This window comes from Chiloscyllium plagiosum, unplaced genomic scaffold, assembly GCF_037043375.1.
Source record: "Chiloscyllium plagiosum isolate Xiang-an unplaced genomic scaffold, Cpla_swu_hap1 HiC_scaffold_3, whole genome shotgun sequence".
In the NCBI taxonomy this organism is placed as follows: Eukaryota; Metazoa; Chordata; class Chondrichthyes; order Orectolobiformes; family Hemiscylliidae; genus Chiloscyllium; species Chiloscyllium plagiosum.
The window spans coordinates 133,355,363-133,382,314 of NW_028270141.1; the positions used below are offsets into that span (position 1 = coordinate 133,355,363).

The 26,952-nt window shown below is 41.9% G+C and overlaps 1 protein-coding gene and 1 long non-coding RNA gene across 7 annotated transcripts in view; one reads left to right on the plus strand and one right to left on the minus strand.

The window, feature by feature from the left end:
- The window catches only part of LOC122548499 (uncharacterized), a 172,672-nt gene that overhangs the window by 85,064 nt on the left and 60,656 nt on the right, over positions 1-26,952 (minus strand). Inside the window, exons 1-2 of one of the 6 annotated variants that reach the window (XR_015754504.1) lie at positions 18,391-18,931; positions 246-324 (exon numbers count right to left, since the gene is read on the minus strand). Coding sequence is in view for 4 of the 6 variants with exons in the window: in XM_087983492.1 (XP_087839618.1) it covers positions 246-324; positions 18,391-18,459 (148 nt within the window). In the remaining 2 variants the exon portion in view is untranslated. Of the gene's footprint in view, positions 1-245; positions 325-18,390; positions 18,932-26,952 lie in introns of those variants that run through there. The other 5 variants (XR_015754503.1, XM_087983492.1, XM_087983501.1 and 2 more) reach the window with 5 other exon arrangements.
- LOC122548500 (uncharacterized) lies at positions 4,341-12,095 on the plus strand. The gene is made up of 3 exons (XR_006311251.2): positions 4,341-4,547; positions 10,315-10,458; positions 11,204-12,095. It is a non-coding gene; the product is annotated as an uncharacterized LOC122548500 (long non-coding RNA).

Genomic DNA, 26,952 nt, shown 5'->3' on the forward strand with positions numbered 1-26,952 from the left:
AGCTCCCAAAACAGCACACTTCTTCCCTAATTGAAGTGGATGGGTCTGCAGTCAAAAGACAGCCTAGGTTAGAGCCAAAAGGATGAACAAGTTGCCCACCACATCAATGTTTACATTTGCTTAAAGTCATTTCCTTGACAGTTTACATATTTTAGGTTACATTGCACCTACATACAATCTATACCAATTTCCTCAAGCATAGTCAACAACATACAGGACAAACCAGTCATTCATTCCTTATTTACCTTGGTCAATCAGTGCCAGTTCTTGATTCTCCCCTTCCGAATCGTCACTGTCATCCTCATTTCTTGGCGAGTAGGATATCTACCGAGACAAGTCAGGAAGATAAAGCAGGTCATTGAAAGGAATCAAAGGAGAACTAGGCAATGCAGAGAGAGTTAGGGTTTCCAAGCCACATCAGTCTTTAGAAATATAGAGAGGTAAGATTGGCACCAAGGGTTCAATGAGGGGCTCTGCAGTATTATTAACCCTGTTTGGACACGTCACTGAATAACCTCCCACTTCCATTACGGATCCCATTAATTGTTTCAGAAGGCCATCCTCAGTTTACCACATTCCCCACCAACTGGATGCAATCAATCTCACCTTGACCTTAATGAGTAAGCAGATAAGAACACAGGATGTGATCTTTTCCAGTGCTTCAGTCACTCCAGACTGAATTGAGTTCTCACATGCATACAAATTCACCTACAGACCAAAATGTTTTTTGAAAAGAATACAGACTTTATTTTTGAACCCTACCCTTGTTTAAAAAATCCATTAATGGATCTCCTCCCTGTAAATGATTCAGTCAAATGTACTCCAGTTTCACACTTGCTCGAGAGTGACCTTTGTTATAACCCTCTTGCATATTGATCCTGAAATAGACTGTAAATATGTGAGGGCCAAGTCTAACCTTCACAAAATATGCATCCTACTGTGAACATTTTTTCTTAAACTGACACGAAGATAGTTGCTATCACACACTGAGACACATTTAAGACAGAGGAGTAACAACAGGTAATTCAGTCCAGTCTACTCTGCCATTCGGAGAGATTATGGCTGATGTGATAATACTCAGCTCCAGTTTCCTGTCTTTCCTCCATAACCTTCCATTCTTTCACTGACAAAAAAACCATCTAGCAACCTCACTTTTAATATACATAATGATCCAGCCTTTACAGTCTTCTGCACTAAACAATTCCACAGATTTACTAACCTCAGAAGAAATTCAACCTCATCTCTGTCTAAGGGTGTCCACTTAGTCAGAGATTACACCCTTTGGTCGTAGACATTGCCAAAAAGGAAACAACCTTTTAACATCTAACCTGTCAAGTCCCAAAAGAATTTTGCATATTTCAATTAAATTGCCTCTCATTCTTCTAAGTTCCAATGAGTACACAGCAAATCTACTCAAACTCTCCTCATAAGACATTCCTTCCTTACCTTCTCTGGACAGTCTGCAATGCCAATATATCTGTCTTTAGATAACAGGCTGAAAACTGCATACAATATTTCAGTTGTAGTCTGATTATTTCCTTATGTAGTTTTAGCAAGAGCTAACTATTTTATATATTCCCTTTTCTTAGAAATAGAAGTCAACATTACATTTATCTTCCTTATAACCTGAACATGGATGTTAGCTTTTTGTGGTTTATGCACAATGATCCGTGAATCTCTATGTAGTTTTCAGTCGTCTTTCTCCATTTAAATAATATTCAGCTCCTCCATTCTTAATATAGTAAGTAATACTGTAGAGACTCTACCATAGTGTCTCTCTCTACCACTAATCCTCAGACAGATCCAAGACAAGAATTGACATGGTAGGCTGCTCTGAAAGGTCAAATTGCATGGAATCCAGGGAGAGCTCACAATTGGATGCAACATTGGCTTCTTGGTAGGAAGCAGAGGGTAATAATGGAAAGTATGCTTGTCGGATTAGAGGCCTGTGACCAGTGGAATGTCTCAGGGGTCGGTGTTGGGCCCATTCCTGTTTGTTATCGAATGAGTGATTTGGAACAGAATGTACAAGGCATGATTAGTAAGTTTGCAGATGACTCTAAAATAGGTGGTACCATGGACAGTGAAGAAGGTTGTCAAAAATTGCAGCAGGACCACATTCAGCTGCAAAAAAGTGGCCTGAGAAATAGGAAATGAAGTTTAATATAGATAAGTGTGGTCTTGTATTTTGAAACGTCTAATAAAGGTAGGAATTTCATGATGATTGGTAGGGCCTTGAAGGAGTGTAGTGGAACAGAGGTACCTTGGCATCCAGGAGCACTGTTCTCTGAAAGTGGAGTCACAGGTAGACAGGGCAGTAAAGAGGGTTTTTGGCCTTGCATTGCTTTTTCATTAAGAAAATATATTGATGTTAAAAACTACAGGAACTTCAGAACGGTTCTGAAGGAGGGTCACTGGATCTGGAACGTTAATGGATTTCTCTTCACAGATGCTGCCAGACGTGCTGAGTCTTTCCAGCAATTTCTGCTTTTGTTTCTGAATATACATAAATTATTCAGGTGTTCGGAAATAATTCCATGTGCTTTTTATCAAATAATGCTTTACTTGACTTAAATCTAAAAAAAAAGCCAACATCATGTTGATGATCATTCTGAATTAACCAATTCCTTCTACCCATTTATCTCTCTATAGTTGTTTTTTTTTAAAAAGTCTTTTGCCCAGAGAAAGAACAAGACCAGCACTGATTGTGTGTACCTATTTGTCACTGAGAATCTAGTGGAGTGTCATTGTCAACAGCTTCCCAGGCTGCATGTTGAAAATACAACCCCATTAACAATTGTTTGCCCATTTCAGAATTTGAATTCCACTACGATGAAGGAATAGTAATATACCAAAAGTAGGGTGGGGCTTGGCTTTGACAGATACATAAAGATGGTGGATTTCACTACGTTTGCAGCTTCTGTCCTTCTCAGTGGTGGAGGTCAGGATGTTGAGTGGTGCTTGAGAAAAGTGGCACAGAAATTGCCAATATAACAACAGTCACTGCCTTTCAGAAATTACTTGTGTGAAGCTGTTTTAAATGATTCAATGACCCTAATCTTTTTTCTATTGCCTGGCAACCAGTCAGTTATTCATACCAAACATTGAGCAAAGAAGGTCATCCTCAAGCACAGTTTAAATTTACCTTCCACTAATTGTAATTCAGCTTAGAAGAATTAGCCTGGATTTACCTCATCTACATATAAATACCACTTAGCATATTATGTGTTATTAATGTTGTATTTATCACATAATTCTTTACTCGAGTTGTACATTATCAATGCAAGGCAAGACAACAGATTAGACCAAAACATTTATAAAGTATCATTGGTGACACATCACACCTCTCAAAAATCTCAAAGTACTCTGAATACAAAGGGTTACTTTGAAAACACTGACCCACTCTGTTTGCCAGTAGGCAAATGCAGCAGCTATTTTACATACAGCAACACCCCACAAAGAACAGAAATATGAACACAGTCCTTCTCTGTTTTCTTTTAAACTCAGTGTTAGTTAAAAGGATAAATTTTGACCAGACAATTTTAATTTAAAATAAACTTGCTTATGCCTTAAAACTATGATTTCTAACCCTCATCAATGGCCCTGGGGTCTCCTGAAATTAAAACATTCAACCACTCATTTATTACTGCACAACAAAATCATTGGACTAGTAGAAAAAAAAAACTGTGGATTTTCCACTTTCTTTTGGTTACAGAAATAGTGGAGATGGGATAAGGAACTGGCAAGTTGAATGGGAGAACTACTTGCAGACAGGAGTTCATGTGATAAAACCTTCAGGAATACATTTAAATCAGAGTAAATTTATCTAAAGAAATCAATCAAATCAAATCTCACAGACTGGCTCCGTTATCTACTATACCATTGACTGACTGGCAATTTGTGGGACATAGGACTGGTAAGTATTGATCAAGTAAAACACAACACAGCCAATGGCTGCAAAGACTTGCCATCACTGATTTCTTAGAATTGAGAGCAGTAAAAGAAATGTGCCTTTATACAGCACCTTTCATGACCACTGGATACCTTAAAGTACTTTTTAAAATCAAATAAGGAATCAATGTTGAAATCTTGCTTAACATAATAGCCCAACATGCACACAGCAAACTCTCACAAACAGCAACGTGCTAATGAACCATCTAATTCTTTTTGTGATCAGGACCTCACCACAGGATCAGTTACGTCAAACTGAGAGGATAGACACAGCTTTTGGTTTAGCATCTGATCCGAAAGAAGTACATTCAACATGAAAGAACCCCCTCAGTACTAGACTGGGACATCAGTCAAGGTTTATCTGCTTAATGTTTGGAGTGGGACTTGAACCCACAGCCTCTGACTTCAGGATCTACTTATACAAAATTATGTGAGAATTTCAAAGTGTAAATCAGAAGAAACATTATCAAATGAAAAAAGAGGGTTGGTAACCAAAAGATAGATATTAAGATGTCGCAAAAGGAGCGGATGGTGATGTGAAGAAAATTCTTCTAAAATAATGCAGTGATGCTTTATAATCTGGAATGCATTGCCTGGTAGGTTGTGGAAAAATATTTAATCATGATTTTAAAAGAGAACAGATAAATATTTATAAAGTAGAAGTATTATGATTCTGTTTGCCGAGCTGGGAATTTGTGTTGCAGATGTTTCGTCCCCTGTCTAGGTGACATCCTCAGTGCTTGGGAGCCTCCTGTGAAGCGCTTCTGTGATCTTTCCTCCGGCAATTGTAGTGGTTTGAATCTGCCGCTTCCGGTTGTCAGTTCCAGCTGTCCGCTGCAGTGGTCAGTATATTGGGTCCAGGTCGATGTGCTTATTGATTGAATCTGTGGATGAGTGCCATGCCTCTAGGAATTCCCTGGCTGTTCTCTGTTTGGCTTATCCTATAATAGTAGTGTTGTCCCAGTCGAATTCATGTTGCTTGTCATCTGCGTGTGTGGCTACTAAGGATAGCTGGTCGTGTCGTTTCGTGGCTAGTTGGTGTTCATGGATGTGGACCGTTAGCTGTATTCCTGATGTCCTATGTAGTGTTTTCTGCAGTCCTTGCATGGGATTTTGTACACTACATTGGTTTTGCTCATGCTGGGTATTGGGTCCTTCGTTCTGGTGAGTTGTTGTCTGAGAGTGGCTGTTGGTTTGTGTGCTGTTATGAGTCCTAGTGGTCGCAGTAGTCTGGCTGTCAGTTCGGAAATGCTCTTGATGTATGGTAGTGTGGCTAGTCCTTTGGGTTGCGGCATGTCCTCGTTCCATTGTCTTTCGCTTAGGCATCTGTTGATGAAATTGCGTGGGTATCCATTTTTGGCGAATACATTGTATAGGTGTTCTTCTTCCTCTTTTTGCAGTTCTGGTGTACTGCAGTGTGTTGTGGCCCTTTTGAGTAGTGTCTTGATGCAACTTCTTTTATGTGTGTTGGGATGGTTGCTTTCGTAGTTTAGGACTTGGTCTGTGTGAGTGGCTTTCCTGTATACCTTTGTGGTGAATTCTCCGTTCGGTGTTCTCTGTACCATCACATCTAGGAATAGGAGTTGGTTGTCCTTTTCTTCCTCTCTAGTGAATCGGATTCCTGCAAGTGTGGCGTTGATGGTCCGGTGTATGTTTTTAATGATTACAAAGGTGTCATCCACATATCTGACCCAGAGTTTGGGTTGAATTTGCAGTAAGACTGTTTGTTCTAATCTTTGCATTACTGCTTCTGTTATGAATTAAGAGATGGGTGAGCCCCTGGGTGTGCCGTTGATTTGTTCATATATTTGACAGAACAGACAACAGGACGTTGAACCGATCAACAAAGACGGCATACTCAAACTACTGGACCTGTGCCTCACAACCCACTTCACATTCAACAACCAAATATACGAACAAGTCAACGGCACACCCATGGGCTCATCCATCTCTGGACTCATAGCAGAAGCGGTAATGCAAAGATTAGAACAAACAGTCTTACCTCAAATTCAACCCAAACTCTGGGTCAGATATGTGGATGACACCTTTGTAATCATTAAAAACACAGAAATAGAGAACACACACCGGACCATCAACACCACACTCACAGGAATCCGATTCACGAGAGAGGAAGAAAAGGACAACCAACTCCCATTCCAAGACGTGATGGTACTGAGAACACCGAACGGAGAATTCACCACAAAGGTATACAGGAAAGCTACACACACAGACCAAGTCCTAAACTACGAAAGCAACCACCCCAACACACACAAAAGTTGCATCAAGACACTATTCAAAAGGGTCACAACACACTGCAGTACACCAGAACTGCAAAAAGAGGAAGAAGAATACCTATACAATGTATTCGCCAAAAACGGATACCTGCGCAATTTCATCAACAGATGCCTAAGGGAAAGACAACAGAACGAGGACATGCCGCAACCCAAAGGACTAGCCACACCACCATACATCAAGAGCATTTCCGAACTGACAGCCAGACTACTGCGACCACTAGGACTTATAACGGCACACAAACCAGCAGCCACTCTCAGACAACAACTCACCAGAATGAAGGACCCAATACCCAGTATGAGCAAAACCAATGTAGTGTACAAAATCCCATGCAAGGACTGCAGAAAACACTACATAGGACAAACAGGAAGACAGCTAACGGTCCGCATCCATGAATACTAACTAGCCACGAAACGACACAACCAGCTATCCTTAGTAGCCACACACGCAGATGACAAGCAACATTAATTCGACTGGGACAACACTACTATTATAGGACAAGCCAAACAGAGAACAGCCAGGGAATTCCTAGAGGCATGGCACTCATCCACAGATTCAATCAATAAGCACATCGACCTGGACCCAATATAACCGACCACTGCAGAGGACAGCTGGAACTGACAACCGGAAGCGGCAGATTCAAACCACTACAAATGCCGGAGGAAAGATCACAGAAGCGCTTCACAGGAGGCTCCCAAGCACCGAGGATGTCACCTAGACAGGGGACGAAACGTCTGCAACACAATTTCCCAGCTCGGCAAACAGAACCACAACAACGAGCACCCGAGCTACAAATCTTCTACAGACTTTGAAAGTAGAACTATATTAAAAGGAATGCGACTAATTTTTTTTAAAATTCTAGCTGGCTAAGCCAGCATTTATTGTCCATCCCTAATTGCCCAAAGGACAGTTACGAGTCAACCACAGTGCTTTAGGTCTGGAGTCACATGTAAGCCAGACCAGTAAGATGGCAGTTTCCTTCCCTAAAGGACAATAGCAAACCAATGGGCTTTTCCAACAATTGATATTGGCTCATGATTCAGATTTTTAAAATGGAATTCAAATTCCACCATTTGCCATGATGGGTTTCAAACTCAGGTCCCCCAGAACATCATTGGGACTCTGGATTAACAGCCCAGCAATAATACGAACAAGCCATTGCCTCCCTGGAGCACTAGCACAGGCACAAACGATCTACAATTCAATAGCTTATAAAAGGATCTTCAATTTTTCACCAGATTGAAGCTTTCCTCCTCTCATTAGAAATTTACAGACAGCTATGTTGAAGAAATGGCTTATTTACACCCAGCACAAAATGGCAGCATGGCAGAAAGAAGCTCAATATTAGCATATCTGCACCTCAGCATTCTTCCCCAGGAACAATTACCAGATGCAGTCACCTCACATGAAAGTAGGTAGGGAGGACTATTTTTTTTCCCTGGTGAGATTGTCCAGAATCTGAACTCAAAATTGGAGCTAGGCTACTCAGTGGTGAAATCAGGAATGGCATGTTCACACAAACAGCACAGAAAATCTAGCATCTATATAAAATAGGTGTGTGGTTGTTCGGTGATTGTTTTTGACCAGTCCAGACATAATGGGCTGTTTGCCTTTTTCTATGCTATAGATCTCCAGGATTATACAACTTTGTACAACTAGGAATTTATGAAGAACTAACAGGATAAGAACAGGCTATTTATCTCAACTACTTTATGCCTGTGTTGACACTCAACCACTCTGTCCCATGCATGCATCAAACATTTCACTGAATGTTTTACTCCTGTTGCCATGAATCACCAAGTTACTATAAGAAGTAGAACCAGAAGTTGACCATAAAGTCTATAAAGCTCCTGCTCCATAATTCATGATGGCTGAATTTCTACTTCAACTCCATCTTCCCATATCCTTCCATTTCTCAACTCTGGAAAATCTATAGATCTCAGACTTAAATATCCACAACAACTGAACATTTAAGGCTCTCTGAGTGCAGAAGTGTCTCCTCTTCTCAGCCCTAAATTACAAATATCATGTCAGAAATTATGACTCCACCAACTGATTGTAGATTCTCCAGCCTCAGGCATTTGACAAGTTTTACACTACTCAATGGGATCACCCAACACCTTTCTAAACTGCAGAGAATACAAATCCAATTGACTCAATCTATCCTCAAAAAGGACCCTCAAATCCTCCAACTAACTTCCCATCTGAGGAATCTTCATAAACTTTGCTGTACCCTCTTTTGGCAAATACTTCCTTCCTCATGTTCAGAGGCTATATGCATATTGATTTTACACTCCCTTGCAGCAAAGGACAACACTGACTTTGCCATTGTAATTGCTTTTTGTGCATAGTGTACAAGAACATCCAAATCTCTCTAAATACCAAAATCTAAGACTCCATCCACTCGTTTCCATTCTACTTTCAGTTTCCAGCCATGGCTTAGTCAGTACTCTGTGTCTTGGAATTAGAGCATTATCCCCGTTCCAGGCCCGGATCCTAAAGACTAGTTTGACAATCCAGTGCAATACAGGGGAAGTGTTGGGTTGTTAAACTTGTGCCATATTTTAGATGAAATGTTAAACTGTCCTCTAAGTTTTCCATATCATTTTGAAGAACAAGGTTATTCCCAGTGCCTTGGCCAATATTTTACCCTCAACGAACATCACACAAAAAAAAACATTTTTGGGCCACTATCATATTGGTGCTTGTGAAGGTTTCCTTGCACAAATTCACTGATATTTTCTACAATACAACATTGCAAAGTGCTTTGGAATCTCGTGAAAGGTGCTATATAATGGAAGCTTTTCTTTCAAGAGAGAAGGATCTTTTATTGTCACATATTATACTACCTTGCAAGTTCTATTGGTTATGTATATTTTTATTTACAACCATCAGCATCATTTTCACTGCTTAATTTGGATTGATTCTGCTACACATAATTACCATTCTCAGACTAAATACTTCATTCAAGTTGATCATACAAGACAGACAAGGAAAAATATAGAAATAGACTTTTCATATCCATGAAGGTTCTCTCTTGATTAGAGCTGGTTGAATTAAAAAGAGCACTGGCCATTCTCAGGTGTGAATTTATTATTCAACCATTCCATTCTAGGGGTTTCTTAGCAACTGAGTATCAATCACATTGATGTAAAACTGGACTCGCACAAAAACCAGACCAGGTAAGGTTAGCTGTCGGGAGTGTGGTGCTGAAAAAGCACAGCAGGTCAGACTGCATCCGAGGAGCAGGAGAATTGACATTTCGGACACAAGCCCTCAGGTAAGGATAGCTGTATTCTTTTCACAAAACTGAACTCAAAAAATGAAATACTAAACGAGATAATACATTTTTTGCAAAAATCTTACAAATTACCTTTACAGTAGTGAGTTTTTGTAACCTGCAGATCTTTTAAAAATAATAAAATTCTCAAAACGCGATACCACGGCTTTATTCGAACCCCTTGCCCTTTCAATTACTAACTCCGTAAAAACAAAACACGTAAATTTCAATCTGCATAGTGCTTCGTCCTTTGGGTTTAATGAGAAAAGGTCATGACGATTACCAGTAAGTTAACAAAACAATACCGAATACAGTTTGTCTCGAAAACAGGACAATTTCAGTTCTGCTGCGCGGGAGGGATAAAAACGCCTTTTCATTCTGTCAGTCTCCAGCATTTTGCTGCACACCGGAGTGGGCAACACAAAAAAAAACTTCTTTATTCTCATCTAACTGCAGGTCAGAAAAAGTCAGACCAACGTCCAGCATGAGCGTGAACTTGGGTGGCACGGTGGTTAGCACTGCTGCCTCACAGCGCCAGAGACCTAGGTTCAACTGTCTATGTGGAGTTTGCACATTCTCCCCGTGTCTGCGTGGGTTCCTCCCGGGTGCTCCGGTTTCCTCCCGCAGGCCAGGTGAATTGGCCATGCTAATTTGCCCATGGGGGGTGGGTTGCTCTTCGGAGGGTCGGTGTGGACTTGTTGGGCCGAAGGGCCTGTGTCCACGCTGTAAGTAATCTAATTTCTTCGCATTGTGACGGTTTTTTCCGATTTTATCTTGCATTTTGTTGTCAGAAACAAAAAGCCGGCATGAAGGCCGATACGTCCCAGAATCCAGTGCGGGCCTGAAAGCCCTGTATTCGAACCAAGATGCTGTACATTTAATTGGAGATATTCACCGTCGCTTGGAATGCTGGGATATTTCACGTCCATGAACAGGTTTGGTTTCTTTTCCCCGTTTATAAATCCCGTAATGTACCTTCAGGTGGCAGTTAAACAAACTGACAAATATTCACAAAAAATGCAGAAATAGACACAACGAGGATTAAAAAGACAAACATTTTAATAAAATTCAAAAATAAAAAAACCCAAATATTGCAATTATTGAAAATCTAAACAGGAAAAGCAGAAAGTAACCCATGGGGATAGGGATTTGTGAGATAGCATATGCAATGAGAGACGTACAGAGGTATGATCTGAAATGCAATCTGCTGAAAGGTGCTCAACTTGGAGAAGGTTTTTCTTCCCACTGAAATTTCCTGGCCTGCTGAGTGTTTTCAGAAGGTTCTATTCTTACTCTGTCCAATTCTCACTTTTCAGGCCTACCTAACAGACTCAGTGATCCAATGGGCTGTACATTTTCTCCCAATGAAAGATGCTGACTGCTTGTTGCAAAACAACTCCAGGGAGTCCTGATGCCTTCACAGGTGTAACCCAGAAGCTATTATTCAGACTGAACATTAACAGGTTCTCCTAGTGTAAAGGAAAGGAGTAAAGAGGGGATGTGAGGCATAATGAGCATAAGTGAAGCCTATTCTGAGCTAGAAGGCTCAGGTTCAAGTCGCACCTGCTCCACAGTGTGTGCAATAGCATCTAAGAACAGATTGATTCACAATCCACAAATATAAAGAGCTTTAAAAGCACAGTGGCAGTGCTCCTAACTCTATGATTCATGTCCCAACAGCTCAAGAGGCATGTAATAACATCTCAAACAATTCCTAATCAGCCTATCTGCCTGAGAACGTTCTGCAGTGATATTCTGGAGTTGAGATGACTGACTGGCAACATCTACAGTTCTAGTGGTTGTGTCCCTATCTCAAGCCCAACTCTGACCAGTATAATAACATCTCTGAACTGACTGATACATATCCAACCATGTATATGGCAACAAAAAGGACACTGAACAACAAACAAGAGGATGGAATAACCAGCTAGTTATTTTCTGTAAGCCAGCAGTACTCCGAATAAGGCATTAGACAATAACAACAGAAAAAGGCCCTTGCATTGAGATTATATCTGGGCTGGCTCTTTGAAAAGTGTAAGTACAGTGTAAACCACTGATGAAACTGCAACTGGAGTATCACGAACAGTTCTAGATCCCTTGCCTAAGAAAAGATATACTTTCTGCATTTGGAATGAGCAGAAATTGATTGATTCCTGACAGGGTGGGAATGTTCTATAAAGAGATATTGAAGAGATAGTGGGAGTTTCTCCAGAGTTTTCTATTTTTATTTCAGTACTGCAGATTCTGTAGTACTTTATTTTTATTTAAGAAAGAGGATATTCCTTCTTGCTGTGGAATCTACAACCAGTGGGTGCAGTTATAAAATATGACTAGGACTTTCTGGGAACTGAAATGAGAGGAATGCTTTCACTCAGAGGGTGTGAATCTTGGGAATACTCTACTCTGAGGACTGTGGAAGTTCAGTCATTAAATAAGTTCAAAACTGAGACTGATTGATGTAAATAGTAGGAACACATCTAAAAGATAGATGTACAATGTGGAAATATGGCATTGGGATAGATGTTCAGCCATGATCTAGAATATTGGAGCAGGCTTGAATGATCTATTTAAGTTCTGATGTTCCTATCTAACTGATGATACTCACCCCACACCACACCCACAAACAATGTGCACATTCTCCTCTACACGCATTATATCCAGGTGTTGCACAATTACAACTGCCTGACCAAAATCAGCTGAGGTCAAGAACAGATCCTGTACTGATCTGGTAACATAATAAAAAATAACCTTCTACTATTCTTTCATTATTTTTCAGGCCTCAGAGTTAGAACAGAAAAATAATATTTATATCAGTGCAATATTGACTGCGTGCAGCTTTAATGTATTGTTTCCCAGTTGGTGCAATGATGCTCACAGTATGTTAACAAGGCCAGTTCTTATATTGACAAACACAATCTGCTTGCAGTTGCTCTCACATTGTCAGGCTCTGTCATCTTGACAGCCTCCCAAGCCCAGCCAGTGCAACTATTACACTTCACAGTCCCACAAGCAATCCCAAGCTATTCTGTTACTGTACAGAGACATGACTGACTTTGCACAATTAAGCTGCATTTTCATTGATGTATAACATATGCACATTCTCCTGTTCACAGCTATGAGGTTGGAGGAATAGCAATATAACAGCTCTTCTCATTCATTTGATATCAACCTTTGTGAAACCATTGACAGGAGAAGAGTTCAAAGACACACCTGAACAGAATACCAGCTCTGCAGTTTCAATAGATGGGAAAGAATAACAACAACAACTTAAATCTATCTCGCTCCTTTAACATTAAGACAAAACCTTAAGACGGGAGCAAAACATTGCTCATGGAGTCACTTAAAAGAAACATCAAAATATATTGAATTTAAGGAGTATTTTATAAAGGATGACAAATAGAAATTGTAATTTAAAGGTCATTAAGTGCAGAATATTCTTTTTTTTCATTCCACCTCACCCTTTAAAGTTAACAATTCCCTTTAATGCTATAGCATTAGATCTAATCAGAAATGCTAACAGAAAATAGTCTGTTCCCCAGCATCTGTTTCTGCCACTCTAGCTTCTGAGCATCTTGGATTCACTTGGCCTCTGGCCTTCCTTCCCTCAGCCAGCTTTGTTGAGATTTGGAGTTCAGCTTGTGACCCAGAGGATCTTTTTTGGTTTGTTTTTGAAACTTCAGTTTCTTGCCATTTCTCTCTGCAGAGCAAAATGAGTTACTTGGTCAAACATCTATAGACTCCAGCAACGCTGCCATCTGGAGTAGGGACCAATCAATCACTGGCAGACTTGTAAAATGTGTCAGGCTTTGTGCAACACTCAGGGAACATATGCGATCATTTATTTACTTATTCTTTATAGAGCTTGTTGTGAGCAAATTGGCTGCTGAATTTCCTATATTATAACAGTCACTACATTCCAAAGTATTTAACTGGCTGTAATGCACTTTTGGAATTGAGACATTCTGAGATCATGATATACAAATGCATATAGTTGTTTCAAAAAAGTAGATTAAACAACCACATCCATTTACAGAGACAGAAAGATAACATATAATTTGGGCAGAGAAATGGCAAATGGAGTTTAATCCAGACAAATGTGAGATGATGCATTTTAGAAGATCAAATTCAGGCAAATTATACAATAAATGGAAGATGCTTAAGAGGATTGACAGAGAGAAATCTGATGTAGAGATACACAGATCCCTGAAAGGGGCAACACAGGTGGATAAGGTGGTCAAGAAGGCATACAGCACATTTGCCTTAATCGGCCAAGGCATCACATCTAAAAAGTTGGCAAGTTATGTTACAGCTGTACAACACTTTAGTTAGGCCACATTTGAAATTTTGAGTGCAGTCATGGGTGCAGAAGGATATGGATGCTTTGAAAAGGGTGCAGAGAAGGTTTACCAGATTGTTGCCTGGTCTGGAGGGTTTTAGTTATGAGGAGAGATTGGATAAACAGGGATTGTTTTCACTGGAAAGATGGAGGCTGAGGGGTGACCTGATAGAGATCTCCAAACTTTTTGAGGGGAATAGATAGGGTGGATTGTCAGATGCTTTTTCCCAGGTTGAAAGATCAAGTATAAAGAGGGCACAGGTTTAAGATGAGAGGAGGAAAATTCAGGGAAGAAGTGTGAGGAGAAGTGTGGGGAAAGTTTTTCACACATAGGTTGACGGGTGCCTGGAATGCACTGTCGGTGGAGGCGGTGGAATCAGGCATGTTAGCAACATTTAAGGTGTACCTTAATAGACATATGAATGGGAGAAGAACATAGAAACAGCCATGGACAATAAGTAGCTGTTCTAAATAAGGATTAGAATTGGTGCAGGCTTGGTAAGCCAAAGGGCCTGTTCCTATGCTAATTGCATAACATGAAAAATAGGTTCATGACTGACACTTGTGTAGCACCTTTCATGTATTGGAACATCATAAAACACAGAAGGATGTGCAAGAGGGCAAAGATGGTTACTGAGGGGTGGAATGGAGAAGGGAAAATGAGGCCATGGAGGAATTGGAAAGCAAGGATGCAAGTTTTTTTTAAAAATTGAGGGCTCTTTAAAAATGAGAAAAACATGGATCAGAGGTAATGGGTGTACAGGACAGGGAACTAGTTTACACAGAGGCAGCAGGTACCAGACAGCTGCTGGCCCCCAGAATATGTGCCCCAGTCAATCTTTTCAGGAACAAAAGGGAGAAATTTGCATGAGAGGAGAAAAGTGATTGTAAGTTTACAAGGCTGGATGCAATCACCAATTTGTTGACACAAGTGTGCCCCTGTCACATTATATCTGATGAAGCTTAACAGAATTCCTTTGCACCACAAATATGCTGGTGGGCCCCTCTTGTCAGAGCACTGCATTTGTTGCTTCTGCACCAACATTTAGAAACTGTGAAATCGTATTTCATTCAACAAGCAACAATCAGACAATGGGACAATGTATTGGCTGGAGCAATATTACTCTCTGAAGGATCAGTCCATCAACTTTGCTCAGGGTTGCTGATGATTCAGCTTATTTTTTTTCCCCTCCAGATTAATATTAATCTTAGAAACAGATATACAAAATGCACTGCAACAATTTGCCAAGGTCTTTCAAACTGCATCTCCCAAACCCATGACTTCTGCCACCCAGAACTAGGGCAGCAGGTCACATCATCTGAAAATCAGAATATGATTGTTCGGCCAAATTCACTCCACATCACCACTATGGGTATACCTACCCTGCACTGACTACCACACTTCACAATGGCAGCTCACGCCACCTTCAAGGGCAATTAGGGATGGAAAAACACTAGTCTTGCCAGTTAGGCTCACATGAATGGAAATAAACTCAGACATAGGAAGCTTTTCTCTCCCATGGGAGTGGTATAAGTTCATAAGCATTCACGCAGAAACACAGAACATTTATAAACTGAGATAATCCATCATGAAAGGAATTGGAAATCAAGGTGGTGTGACAAAACTCTTCATTTAAAATGTTTAGTAGGGCATTAGGCTATGAGGAGGGAATGGGCATTCAGAAAATACAGAAATCAGAAAGACCTAAACAATTAATGGCAGGGTTCAGGGTACTGTTGTAGAATAGAGGGACATAGGAGTTCAAGTACATAGTTCTTTGAAATGTGTGTCACAGGTAGACAGGGCAGTTAAGAAGGCATTTAGCACACTTGCCCTCATTGCTCAGATGTTTGAGTATAGGAGTTGGGACGTCATGTTGAAGTTGTGTGGGACGTTGGTGGTGCCTTTTCCGGAATACTGCTTGGCCTGTTACAGGAAGGATATTATTAAACTGGAGAAGATTCAGAAAAGATTTACTAGAATGTTGCTGGAAATGGAAAGTTTGGGATAGAAAAATAGACTGGAAAGGCTGGAACGTTTTTCACTGGAGCATAGGGGGTTGAGGGGTGAACTTATTGAGGTTTATAAAATCATGAGGGGCATAGATAAGATGAATGACAAGGGTCTTTTCCCTATGGTGGAGGAGTTCAAAACTAAGAGGCATATTTTTCAGGTGAGAGGAGAAAAATTTAAAAAGGACATGGGGCAACTTTTTTTTTTACACACAGAGTTCGTGTGGAATGAACTGTCAGAGAAAATGGTGGATGCAGGTACAGTTACAATGTTTAAAAGATAGGTTCATGAATAGGAAAGATTTGAGGGATATGGGCCAAGTGCAGGTGGATGGTACTAGTTTAATTTGGGAACATATTCAGCGTGGACTGGTCAGACCAAAGGGTCTGTCTCCATGCTGTGTGACTCTACAACTCTACACCTTTGTCATGTTGTCAAATCAAGTTGGACCTGATCCAGGAGCTTTTGTCCTAGGCTCCTGTCTCTAGTCACCTCTATACACCCACCACTGGTTATCCAACTGATTGGAAAAGCAAACACTCATGAGCAGATTGGTAGACAGGGATCATCCAATTCAACAACCATTTATCATCTCTAACTTTATTTTTATCACATTTTGATTACACTTTATAAAAGTAGTTTTGCTTAATGCTGTCAGTTATCTGATTGCTGTTCCCAGCCCTGTCTTAAAGGAAAATTCCTATTTCCGAGACTACAGAACAATCCCAGAGCTTTGGAAACATCACATCTAATAGCTAAAAACTCACATGATTGTCTCCCTTGACTGTACCAAACTAAAACTGGCTTCCAATCCAATAAACAGTCTTCCAATGGCCAGTATTGAGAAAGGTAGGTTCATCTTGTGTGTCATGCCCACTCAGACACAGAAGAAGAATAAGCAGCACAGCAACAAGCCATACATCCCAAATGTCACAGGAGCTTCCTTTCACCCCACTTCTTCTATTCCATCAACAAATCAATCTGGATCATGCTCTTATGTTAAATGCACAAATGCTAACTCAGCTACTACAAGCGGCAGCAAATCACCATAGAGTCATAAAGATGTACACCACAGCAACAGACCATTCGATCCAACCAGTCTATGTCGACCAGATATCTCAACCCAATCTAGTCCCACCTGTCAGCACCTGGCCCATATCCCTCCAAACCTTCCTATTCATATACCCATCCAAATGCCTTTTAAAATGTTGCAATTGTACTAGACTGCACCACTTCCTCTGGCAGCTCATTTCATACACACACCACTCTCTGCATGAAAAAGTTGCCCCTTAGGTCCCTTTTATTTCTTTCCCCTCTCACCCTAAACCTATGCCCTCTAGTTCTGGACTCTCCCACCCCAGGGAAAAGACTTTGTCTATTTATCCTATCCATGCCCCTCAAATTTTTGTAAACCTCTATAAGGTCACCCCTCAGCCTCCGACGCTCTGGGGAAAACAGCTCGAGCCTGTTCAACCTCTCCCTATAGCTCAAGTCCTCCAACCCTGGCAACATCCTTGTAAATCTTTTCCAAACCCTTTCAAGTTTCACAAAAAAATCCTCTGATGCCACAAGTCTTATGTTTCCAGCCATCAGCCTGGTCAGCTTGGGCTACAGGATGGATGAGCACATTTGGTGCCCTAGTCCTTCTGTCACTGCCCTCTGCAATCCAGTGCCAGGCTGAATCTGACAGGATCAGAAACCATGGGAGCAGTGCAGACTGGGTCATCTGCCACCCCAATCCCAGACCACTATGCGCCCCCAACAGAATTGGCAGGCGTTTTCCTTTTGACTTGGGGGCAAGGTTTGAAGGATGAAGGTTGGGGTGTAAGAGAGGGAGGGGGCCAAGTTAAGAATGGTCAATAGATGGACTTCATCCAGCCAACTAACCACTCTGTGGCACCACCAAGGGGATCCGTGTTACAGGCTGTCCAAATGCCAAGCCTTCTTCTACCCATCACCCACTTCCCCCAATGCATTCAGCAGCCTCCAAATTGAGGTCAACACCTTCGTCACACGAGAAGGAAGCAGTGCCCGCGGCTCAATCCAGGCCCTCCTTCCAACTCAGGGAATAGCCATAACTGACCACCGGCACCAGGAAAAGATTATTTGACAGACACAGCAGTGAAAGGAGGTACGGGAAGGGAAAACAGAAAAGAAAGCGGCAACTTTACATGAACTTTTCTTTTGACAATAATGGCACATTAATGAGCAAACCAATAACTGATGTGTAGTGCCCATCGACAGCTGTCTCAAAAGTTAATGTCTCATTAAACCGGAGATCAATTAAGAAATGCATTCAAGTATCACTTTAAAAAAAATACTATCTAACTTAATCGTCTGGTCTCAAGCATGTTCTAGCGATCGTGCAGACTAATCGAATAATTAATAACTCAGTGTCTTCAGAATAGCCATGAGACTGCCTTCTTTCTCAACATGTCACATGGCCCATTCATAAGATGGCAAGGTTACCCACACGCTAAACAACAAAGTTGGAAAAATACACTGCACCCTACTCACCTTCAGCTGAAAGGGCTGGATCTCATTCAACGTTTGTGCTCTGAGTTTTTTGGTTAGGACCTTCAACATTGTGTGAAACAAAACCTAATGGGTTGCAGAATCCGTAAAAAAATGAGTGCAGGAATGTTGGAAGTAGGTGTGCGATATCAGTCATTTAAGGCAAGGCAAGAAGGGATCCCGAGAGATACCAATAGCTATGAGGAACTTGTTGACTGCAGACGCTCTTAAAACCAGAGCAGCTTTACTCCTGACTGCCTCCTTCAGTCCGATCTCTTCAGCGATACAATGGCTGGAGCAGTGGGGCTAACAGCGATCCAGAGCTTTAACGACAACGCAGTTCCGCTACTGAGAGATTACAGGATCTTGCACAAATACACACACGCTGCTTGGAGGTTGTAAATGAGGGTTGAATTGGGGGAGGGTCGATGAGGAAGCCGTCTCCCGGACAGACAGCGTGAAACCCGTGTGATGTGAGGACGTTGTCACACGCGTTTCTCTTTCCTCATCAGCCACCGACCTTCCTCATCCACAACTTTAACGAATAAAACCGAGAGTCAACAGTGCCCCCACCCCCAGGGCCCGCTATTGGCCGACCGATTGCAAAAAAACACATCGGAGGGGAGGAGGGAAAGGCTGGTATCACCCCTCGGGGCGGAGTTAAACCTGAAGAAGCTTATTCCTTGAAATCTTGCACTTTTGACACCCCCTGTTGGTAATTGTAACACATTAGGCGCTTGGGGCTGTGTACAAGTTAAAGGTGTTAATTGTAAGAGAGATTTGTGTGTGAAGTTCCAATAAGCACAACGTTATTCTAGTTTGGACTTATCAGGGTAAACCGGCGGAGTGATTGCATGTGAAATAAATGCCGACATGTAAATTGACATGGATGTGCAAATACGTGCCTCTATTTACATATTGATTCAATAAAGGTGTACACTTCAGAGGAACAATATTGCATTCCTATGTATACAGTAAGGATAGTGGGATTGAAGGCCTATCACAGACAAAATGGTCTACGACATAATCCTATTTCCACTTGCACACATTCAATGTCACAGAAGTGTCACAGAAGTGTTATGGTGCCGGAGGCTATTTGGCCCAATGTGTCTGTGCCAGCTCTCTGGATGAGTCTGAAGACTCACTGCCTTTTTTTCTGCCTCTTCCATGTGACCCTGACATCATTTTTATTCAAATATTCATCCAAGCACTTTTAAATGCTTCTATTCCTCTGCCATATTTCCAAGCAGACAGCTATTCTTTGGGGATTTGTAGTTGAGAATTGCAAATGTACAAACAAGGAACAAGATTTCGCCATTTGGCCCATTAGGCCTTCTCTGCCATTCTGTAGATCATGATTGATCTGATTTTAATTTTAACTCTACGTATATCCTGATAATCCGAGGTGTAGTGTTTGGAATTAGGTCAGCCAGGTGGATCTCAACAAAATGTGTTCCCTGGTTAGGGATGTTGATCTGGTCCAATCAAGGAGTCCTGGCTGACAGATATAAACAAGTGTGATCCCTGCCCTCCCTTTCACTGTTTGATCACACAGCATTGCCCTTTGATGTGAAGGGCACTGCTTGTCACTGGCCACTCGCGTGTTTCTTTCTTCCTGGTGGTGGAAATTTGAATAAAGATTTGTGCACCTTGTGTCTTTCACTGTGTCTCACACCTGTACACACACAACATGGTTGCTGGGGAAAGAATAAACACTACCGCAGTTAGGCGGTAGTGTGGGGGTTTAAATAAAAAAAAGAAAATGAAACGAGAAATAAAGAAAAAAAAATACACAAGTGTGTCAGATGTTCACTCCAGGATGTGAGTCTGAGTTAGCTTGGTCAGTGTCATGTACTATGCATGTGTTAAAAAAAGGTGACTTGGTGATGGGATACTGGCCTTGGTAGAGTTATTTCAGTGGCAATGAGAGAAAAACACAAGAGAAGAAAATCCCTGAAGAGATTCACTCACAAAAGTCATTTTTTGTGTAAGGGTAAGCATTTCTGGCATCATGCCACTATTTAGGAAGTTTGACTCATTCAATTCTGCCGTCAAAGACTGGACCCAGTATGTGGAGAGTGTGTTTTTTTCAGGCAAATTACATTGGGACAGATGAAAAGCCCAAGTAATTCTCCTGACAGCTTGTGGACCTGCAGCTTTATCAGTTATTAGGAGCTTATCTTTCCCTGAGACACCAGATTCTAAAACCTTTCGAGAGTTGATGGTTTTTGTTAAGGAATATTATGACCCAAAGTCTCCTCTAAATCTGAGACGCTGTTGATTTTACACAGCAGTACAAGATCCAGGGAAATCCATATCGGGAATCTTGATGAGTTTAAGACATCTGGCAGAGACACGTGATTTTGTTTAACCATAAGTGAGATTCTGAGAGACCGTTTGGTATGTGGGTTTAATGATGTGACCATGCAAAAGCCCCACTTGTTGAAGCCCAACATGACTTCAAACAGGCGCTATAACTGGCTTTGTCATTAGAAAGTAGCAAGTGGAGCTTATGAGTTACAGAGTAATCTGATGGATGTGGATACTCTTGCCAGGCCAACTGAGTTTGGGGAACACACTTTAATGAAGGCAATTGCATAACCTCAATACACATCCTGAACAGAGGAACTCTAGGTCAGCCCACAGCAAAACCCCAAAACAAAGCCAAACCTCAGCCAAATGGTTAAAATTTTCACGAGTTTTTAGAAGATTTGTAGCTCAGGTTGAGGTTCTGGATGTATGTTTGCTCGCTGAGCTGGAAGGTTCATTTTCAGATGTTTCATCACCATACTAGGTAACATCATCAGTGAGCCTCCGGTGAAGCACTGGTTTTAGTGACCAGCTTTCTATTTATATGTTTAGGGTTCCTTGAGTTGGTGATGTCATTTTCTGTGGTGATGTCATTTCCTGTGGTGATGCCATTTCCTGTTCTTTTTCTCAGAGGGTGGTAAATGGAATCCAATCAATGTGCTTGTCAATAGAGTTCTGGTTGGAATGCCATGCTTCTAGGAATTCTCATGCATGTCTTTGTTTACCTTGTCCTCGGATGGATGTGTTGTCCCAGTCGATGTGGTGTCCTTCCTTATTTGTAAGTAAGGATACGAGTGAGAGTGGGTCATGTCTTTTTGTGACTAGTTGATGTTCATGTATCCTGGTGGCTAGTTTTCTGCCTGTTTGTCCAATGTAGAGTTTGTTACAGTTCTTGCAAGGTATTTTGTAAATGACACTGGTTAGTTAAAATGTTCTCAATGATCCAGGTTGGCAGGGCATTGTAGTTGCTACCAGTATGTGGATTTGAGACAGCTAAAGAGTCCCCACCACACTGAATTGAGTAAGAGAACTCATAGGCCTGTATCTAAGACAGTGCACACCCTAGAAAGTCTACCTACAGCTGGTTTGAAATTGCTTAGCACCAAATCAGAACCAAGCAAAATATATGTCTGGTTAAATGGTCACCTAATTCTAATGGAGGCTAATACTGGCACAGCTGTATCAGTGACTGCAGAACCAGTCTTTTCTAAAATTCATTCAGGACTCCAACTTTTAAGTTTGTGCAAGACTTCAGCCAGGCTGAGAACATACACCTGGGAACCTGTACAAATTAAGGGTACAACATCGGTTACGGTCTCATATGAGAAGTGGCTGATTCAGATATCACAAAATGTAGTAAAAGGCTCGGGCCCAAGATTGACGGGGTGAAACTGTTTGAGAAAGATTCAACTTGCTTGGCTCAACCTTTTTTGATGAGAAAATTGCTGCCTGAGTGAAGTCTTAATGAAAGACCCAGAAGTTTTCAGGAAAGTCTGGGGACTATCAAATGAGCCAAGGCCATCTTACATGTTGACCAAGAAGCAGTTCCATAATTTTGCAAGACCCAGTGCCATTTATCTTATGTGCAAAAGTAGAGGCAGAAATCAGGAGCCCGGAAAGCAAAGGAATCATCAAGCCAGTGTAATTTGCAGAATGGGCTGCACCATTCGTAGTGATTCTGAAATGTGATGAGTCGGTTCTCCTTTGTGGAGATTTCGAACAAACAATAAACCGCATTTCACAGCTGGATAAATACCCAATCCCTCACACAGAGAATTTATACACAAACGGGCAGAAGGGCTGTCCTTCATGAAGCTGGGCATGAGTCACGTGTACCTGCAATTACAGTTAGACGAGGAGTCCTCGAAGTATGCTACAACTAATACCCATAAGGGTTTGTGCCAGTGTACAAAGCTGCCATCATCAGCCTGTGCCATTTTCCAGCAGACAATGGAGAACAATTTACAAGGTCTACCCCAGATCACTATTCATCTGCTAATGACCGGGAAGACCAACAAAGAGCATTTTACAAGGCAAGTGTATGCCTTAGGAGAGAAAAAAATGTGTGTTCCAGGTCGCCCAAGTGATCTATTTGGACTGCAGAGTTGACAAGCCAGGGCTACAATCATTGGAAGATAAAGTAAGGGTGATCAAAACTGCCCTGGTCTCCATGTCTGTACCGGAGTGTATGTCTTTCCTTGGGTTAGTGAATTATTATGGAAAATTCATACATAACCCGGCTCCATCCTGGTACCCTTACACCTGCTATTGAAAAAGGGCCAGCCTTGGTAATGGTCTTGTAGCCAAAATGTAATCTTAGGAAAGTGAAGAAGCATCTATCATCATCTAAGGTGTTGGTCCACGACAGTCCCAAGCAAGATGTGGTGCTGACATGCAATACCTCCCCGTACAGCATCATGTGGCAAGGGCTAGTTAAAGAAGACAGGGCCGTGCTGCTGATAGCTTCAGGTGAAATTTAGCAGTGGGCTCTTATTCTGAGTGCATACAATTACAAGTTGGAACACCATCCTGGAGGCTAAGTAACAAATGTGGATGCCCTGAGCCACCTTCCCCTGGTGGATACACCACCGGTAGTGCCACCACTAGAAGAGTCCATTCTGGTCTTAAACATTCTGACCCCCTTCCAGTCAGCACTGACAATATCAGACTTTGGACTCAAAAAAAATCCCATCCTGGCAAAACTAAAACAGCTTGTGGTGATGTGGGAAACAAAAGGGCAATCACAACCAGAAACATGGGGCAGCACGGTGGCTCAGTGGTTAGCACTGCTGCCTCACAGCGCTAGGGACCCGGGTTCAATTCCAGCCCCAGGTGACTGTCTGTGTGGAGTTTGCATGTTCTCCCTTGTCTGCGTGGGTTTTCTCTGGGTGCTCCAGTTTCCTCCCACAATCCAAAGATGTGCAGGTTAGGTGAACTGGCCATGCTAAATTGCCCATAGTGTTCAGGGATGTGTAATTAGTTAGGGGTAAATGTAGAGGAATGGGTCTGGGCAGGTTAATCTTTGGAGGGTCAGTGTGGACTTGATGGGCCGAATGGCCTGTTTCCATTCTGTAGGGATTCTATGAAGATCTTTCTGGACCTGGTGAACCCCGATCACAGTAGAGGATGGCATATTATTATGGGAATAAGAGTGATTGTTCCGAACAAAATTTATTGCCAGATACTGGCTGAACTGCAGCAGGGCCATCCAAAAAAATGAAGATGTTGGTAAGAAGTTATGTCTGGATTGAATGCTGACATAACTGTATTGGTGGGATAGTGTCCAGAATACCAATAAAGACAAAAAGTACCATCAGCAGCTCCCCCACATTCGTGGGAATGTCAGGTAATCCCTGGACTTGGTTACACATCAACTATGCAGGTCATTTCATGGGCTTTATGTTCTTAGTCATTGTGGACACCCATTCAAAGTGGTTAGATGTGCAGAGAGTTCATTCATCAAACATGGGGATGACAATAGAAAAGCTGCAGGCATCTGTTGCAATATACAGACTCCCAGAGGTGCTAGTCACAGACAACAAGTCATCATTTCCCAGCAAGCAATTTGAGTATTTCCTAAAGTCAAGTGGCATTTAACATGTAAGGACAGCTCCATACTATCCAGCATTCAATGGTCTGATGGAAAGAGCAGTCCAAACTTTGAAGGCAGGCTTAAAGAAACAGCCTACAACTTCAAGCAATACCAATTTCTGTCCTGGTTCCTGTTTGATTATCAGATCACCCCTCACACAACTACAAGGACAGCTCCAGGAGAGTTGCTAATGAGGGGAAGACTCTGCACAAGGTTAAACCTGATCTTCCTAGGCCTGGGCAAGGGAGGGCGGGTGAAACAGCATCAGGAATGTCAATGACTCCCCTAAGTGAAAGAGGTTGTTTATTTCAGGAGAAAATGTTCAGTGTCAAAACCACAGGAATGGCCCCGCATGGGTAAAAGGCACGATCGATATGAGGTCAGGCCCCATGATATATAAAGTTCGGATAGGTGAGACGTTCCTAAACAAGCACATAGACCACAAGAAAGCTGCAACTTCACAGATGGAGCAGGAATAAAACATACCTGGCCCCTCAGACCATCTGACAAGGCTGTCGAAACCCATGGGTTCTCCCCTTCTGTCTGGCATCAAAGAAACCTCTGAGAATGAGATGGACATGGCAGCCTCACCACCATGGTCCAGTACACATCGCCAGTATCTGAGGTAGACTCAGAGGAACTAGACCCAGTGTAAAAATGCCCCAGGAGAAGCTACAGGAAGAAGAATGGGTCCAGGTCCCAGGACCTAGTTGGGGAAAGATATATTGATTGGAACAAGGTCAGCCAGGTGGACCGCACAGAATATGAATTCCCTGTTGTGGTTGTTAATCTGGTCCAAACATGGAGCCCTGGCTGACAGAGATGAACAGGAGTGTCAGGGGTTCTGTTCACTCTCGGGGCTGGCTCTGAGCTAGTTGGGTGAGTGTCATGCACACATAAATAATTGGTGACGAGATACTGACCTTCGTGGAGTAATTTTACTTGGCAATCAAAAATTTATCTACATCTGCTTTGAAAATATTTAAAGGTCCTGTATCCACTGTATCTTGAGGAGGAGAATTTCAAAGACTCACAACCCACTGATAGAAAAATGGTTTCATCATCTGTATTAAATGGACGACCCGTATTTTTAAACAATGACCCCCCCCCCCAGTTCTAGGTTCTTCTTTAAAACATTCTTTTGACCTCCACACAGTTATGTCCCCTCAGAATCATATATGTTTCTATTAAATCAACACTGACTCTTCTGAACTCCAGAAATACAGGCCTACTCTGTCTAGGCTTTCCTCATAAATCAATCGACTAGTTCCAGAAATTAGTCTAGTAAACCTTCTCTGAGCTGGTTTCAGTGCATTAACATCCTTCCATACATGCAGTGACCAGTATTGTACACAGTACTCCAGATACAGTCTCACCTGTGTAACTGAAGTATAACCTTCCTACACTTGTACCCAATTCTCCTCACAATAAAACTAATATTCTATTCATTTTCCTGATTATTTACTTTACCTGCATATCTCAGTCTTGAATATACTTAATGTAGCAACCTCAACAACCCTTTGTGATGAAGACTTACAGAGATTGAATGGAAGAGGCTGTTTGCAGGTAAAGGGACATCTGGCAAGTGGGAGGCTTTCAAAAGCGAGATAACAAGAGTTCAAGGCCAGCATGTTCCTGTTAGTGTGAGGGTAAGGCTGGCAGGAGTAGGGAACACTGGGTGACGAGAGATATTGAGGCTCTGATCAAGGAAAAGGAGATATGTGTCAAGTATTTGGCAAGAACTTTCAAAAGCTAATTGGGGGCAGATGTTCGCAGGTAAAGGGACAGCTGGAAAATGAGAATCCTTCAGAAATGAGATAACGAGAATCCAGAGAAAGTATATTCCTGTCAGGGTGAAAGAAAAGGCTAGTAGGTATAGGGAATGCTGGATGACGAAAGAAATTGAGGGTTTGGTTAAGAAAAAGAAGGAAGCATATGTCAGGTATAAACAGGATAGGTTGAGTGAATCCTTAGAAGAGTATAAAGGCAGTAGGAATATACTTAAGAGGGAAAACAGGAGGGCAAAAAAGGGACATGAGATAGCTTTGGCAAATAGAATTAAGGAGAATCCAAAGGGTTTTTACAAATACATTAAGGACAAAAGGGTAACTAGGGAGAGAATAGGGCCCCTCAAAGATCAGCAAGGTGGACTTTTTGTGGAGCAGCAGAAAATGGGGGAGATACTAAACGAGAATTTTGCATCAGTCTTTCCTGTGGAAAAGGATATGGAAGATATAGAATGTAGGGAAATAGATGGTGACGCCTTGAAAAATGTCCATATTACAGAGGAGGAAGTGATTAGATTAGATTAGATTAGATTAGATTAGATTAGATTAGATTAGATTACTTACAGTGTGGAAACAGGCCCTTCGGCCCAACAAGTCCACACCGACCCGCCGAAGCACAACCCACCCATACCCCTACATTTACCCCTTACCTAACACTACAGGCAATTTAGCATAGCCAATTCACCTGACCTGCACATCCTTGGACTGTGGGAGGAAACCGGAGCACCCGGAGGAAACCCACGCAGACACGGGGAGAACGTGCAAACTCCACACAGTCAGTCGCCTGAGGCGGGAATTGAACCCGGGTCTCTGGCGCTGTGAGGCAGCAGTGCTAACCACTGTGCCACCGTGCCGCCCACATGCCATCGTGCCGCC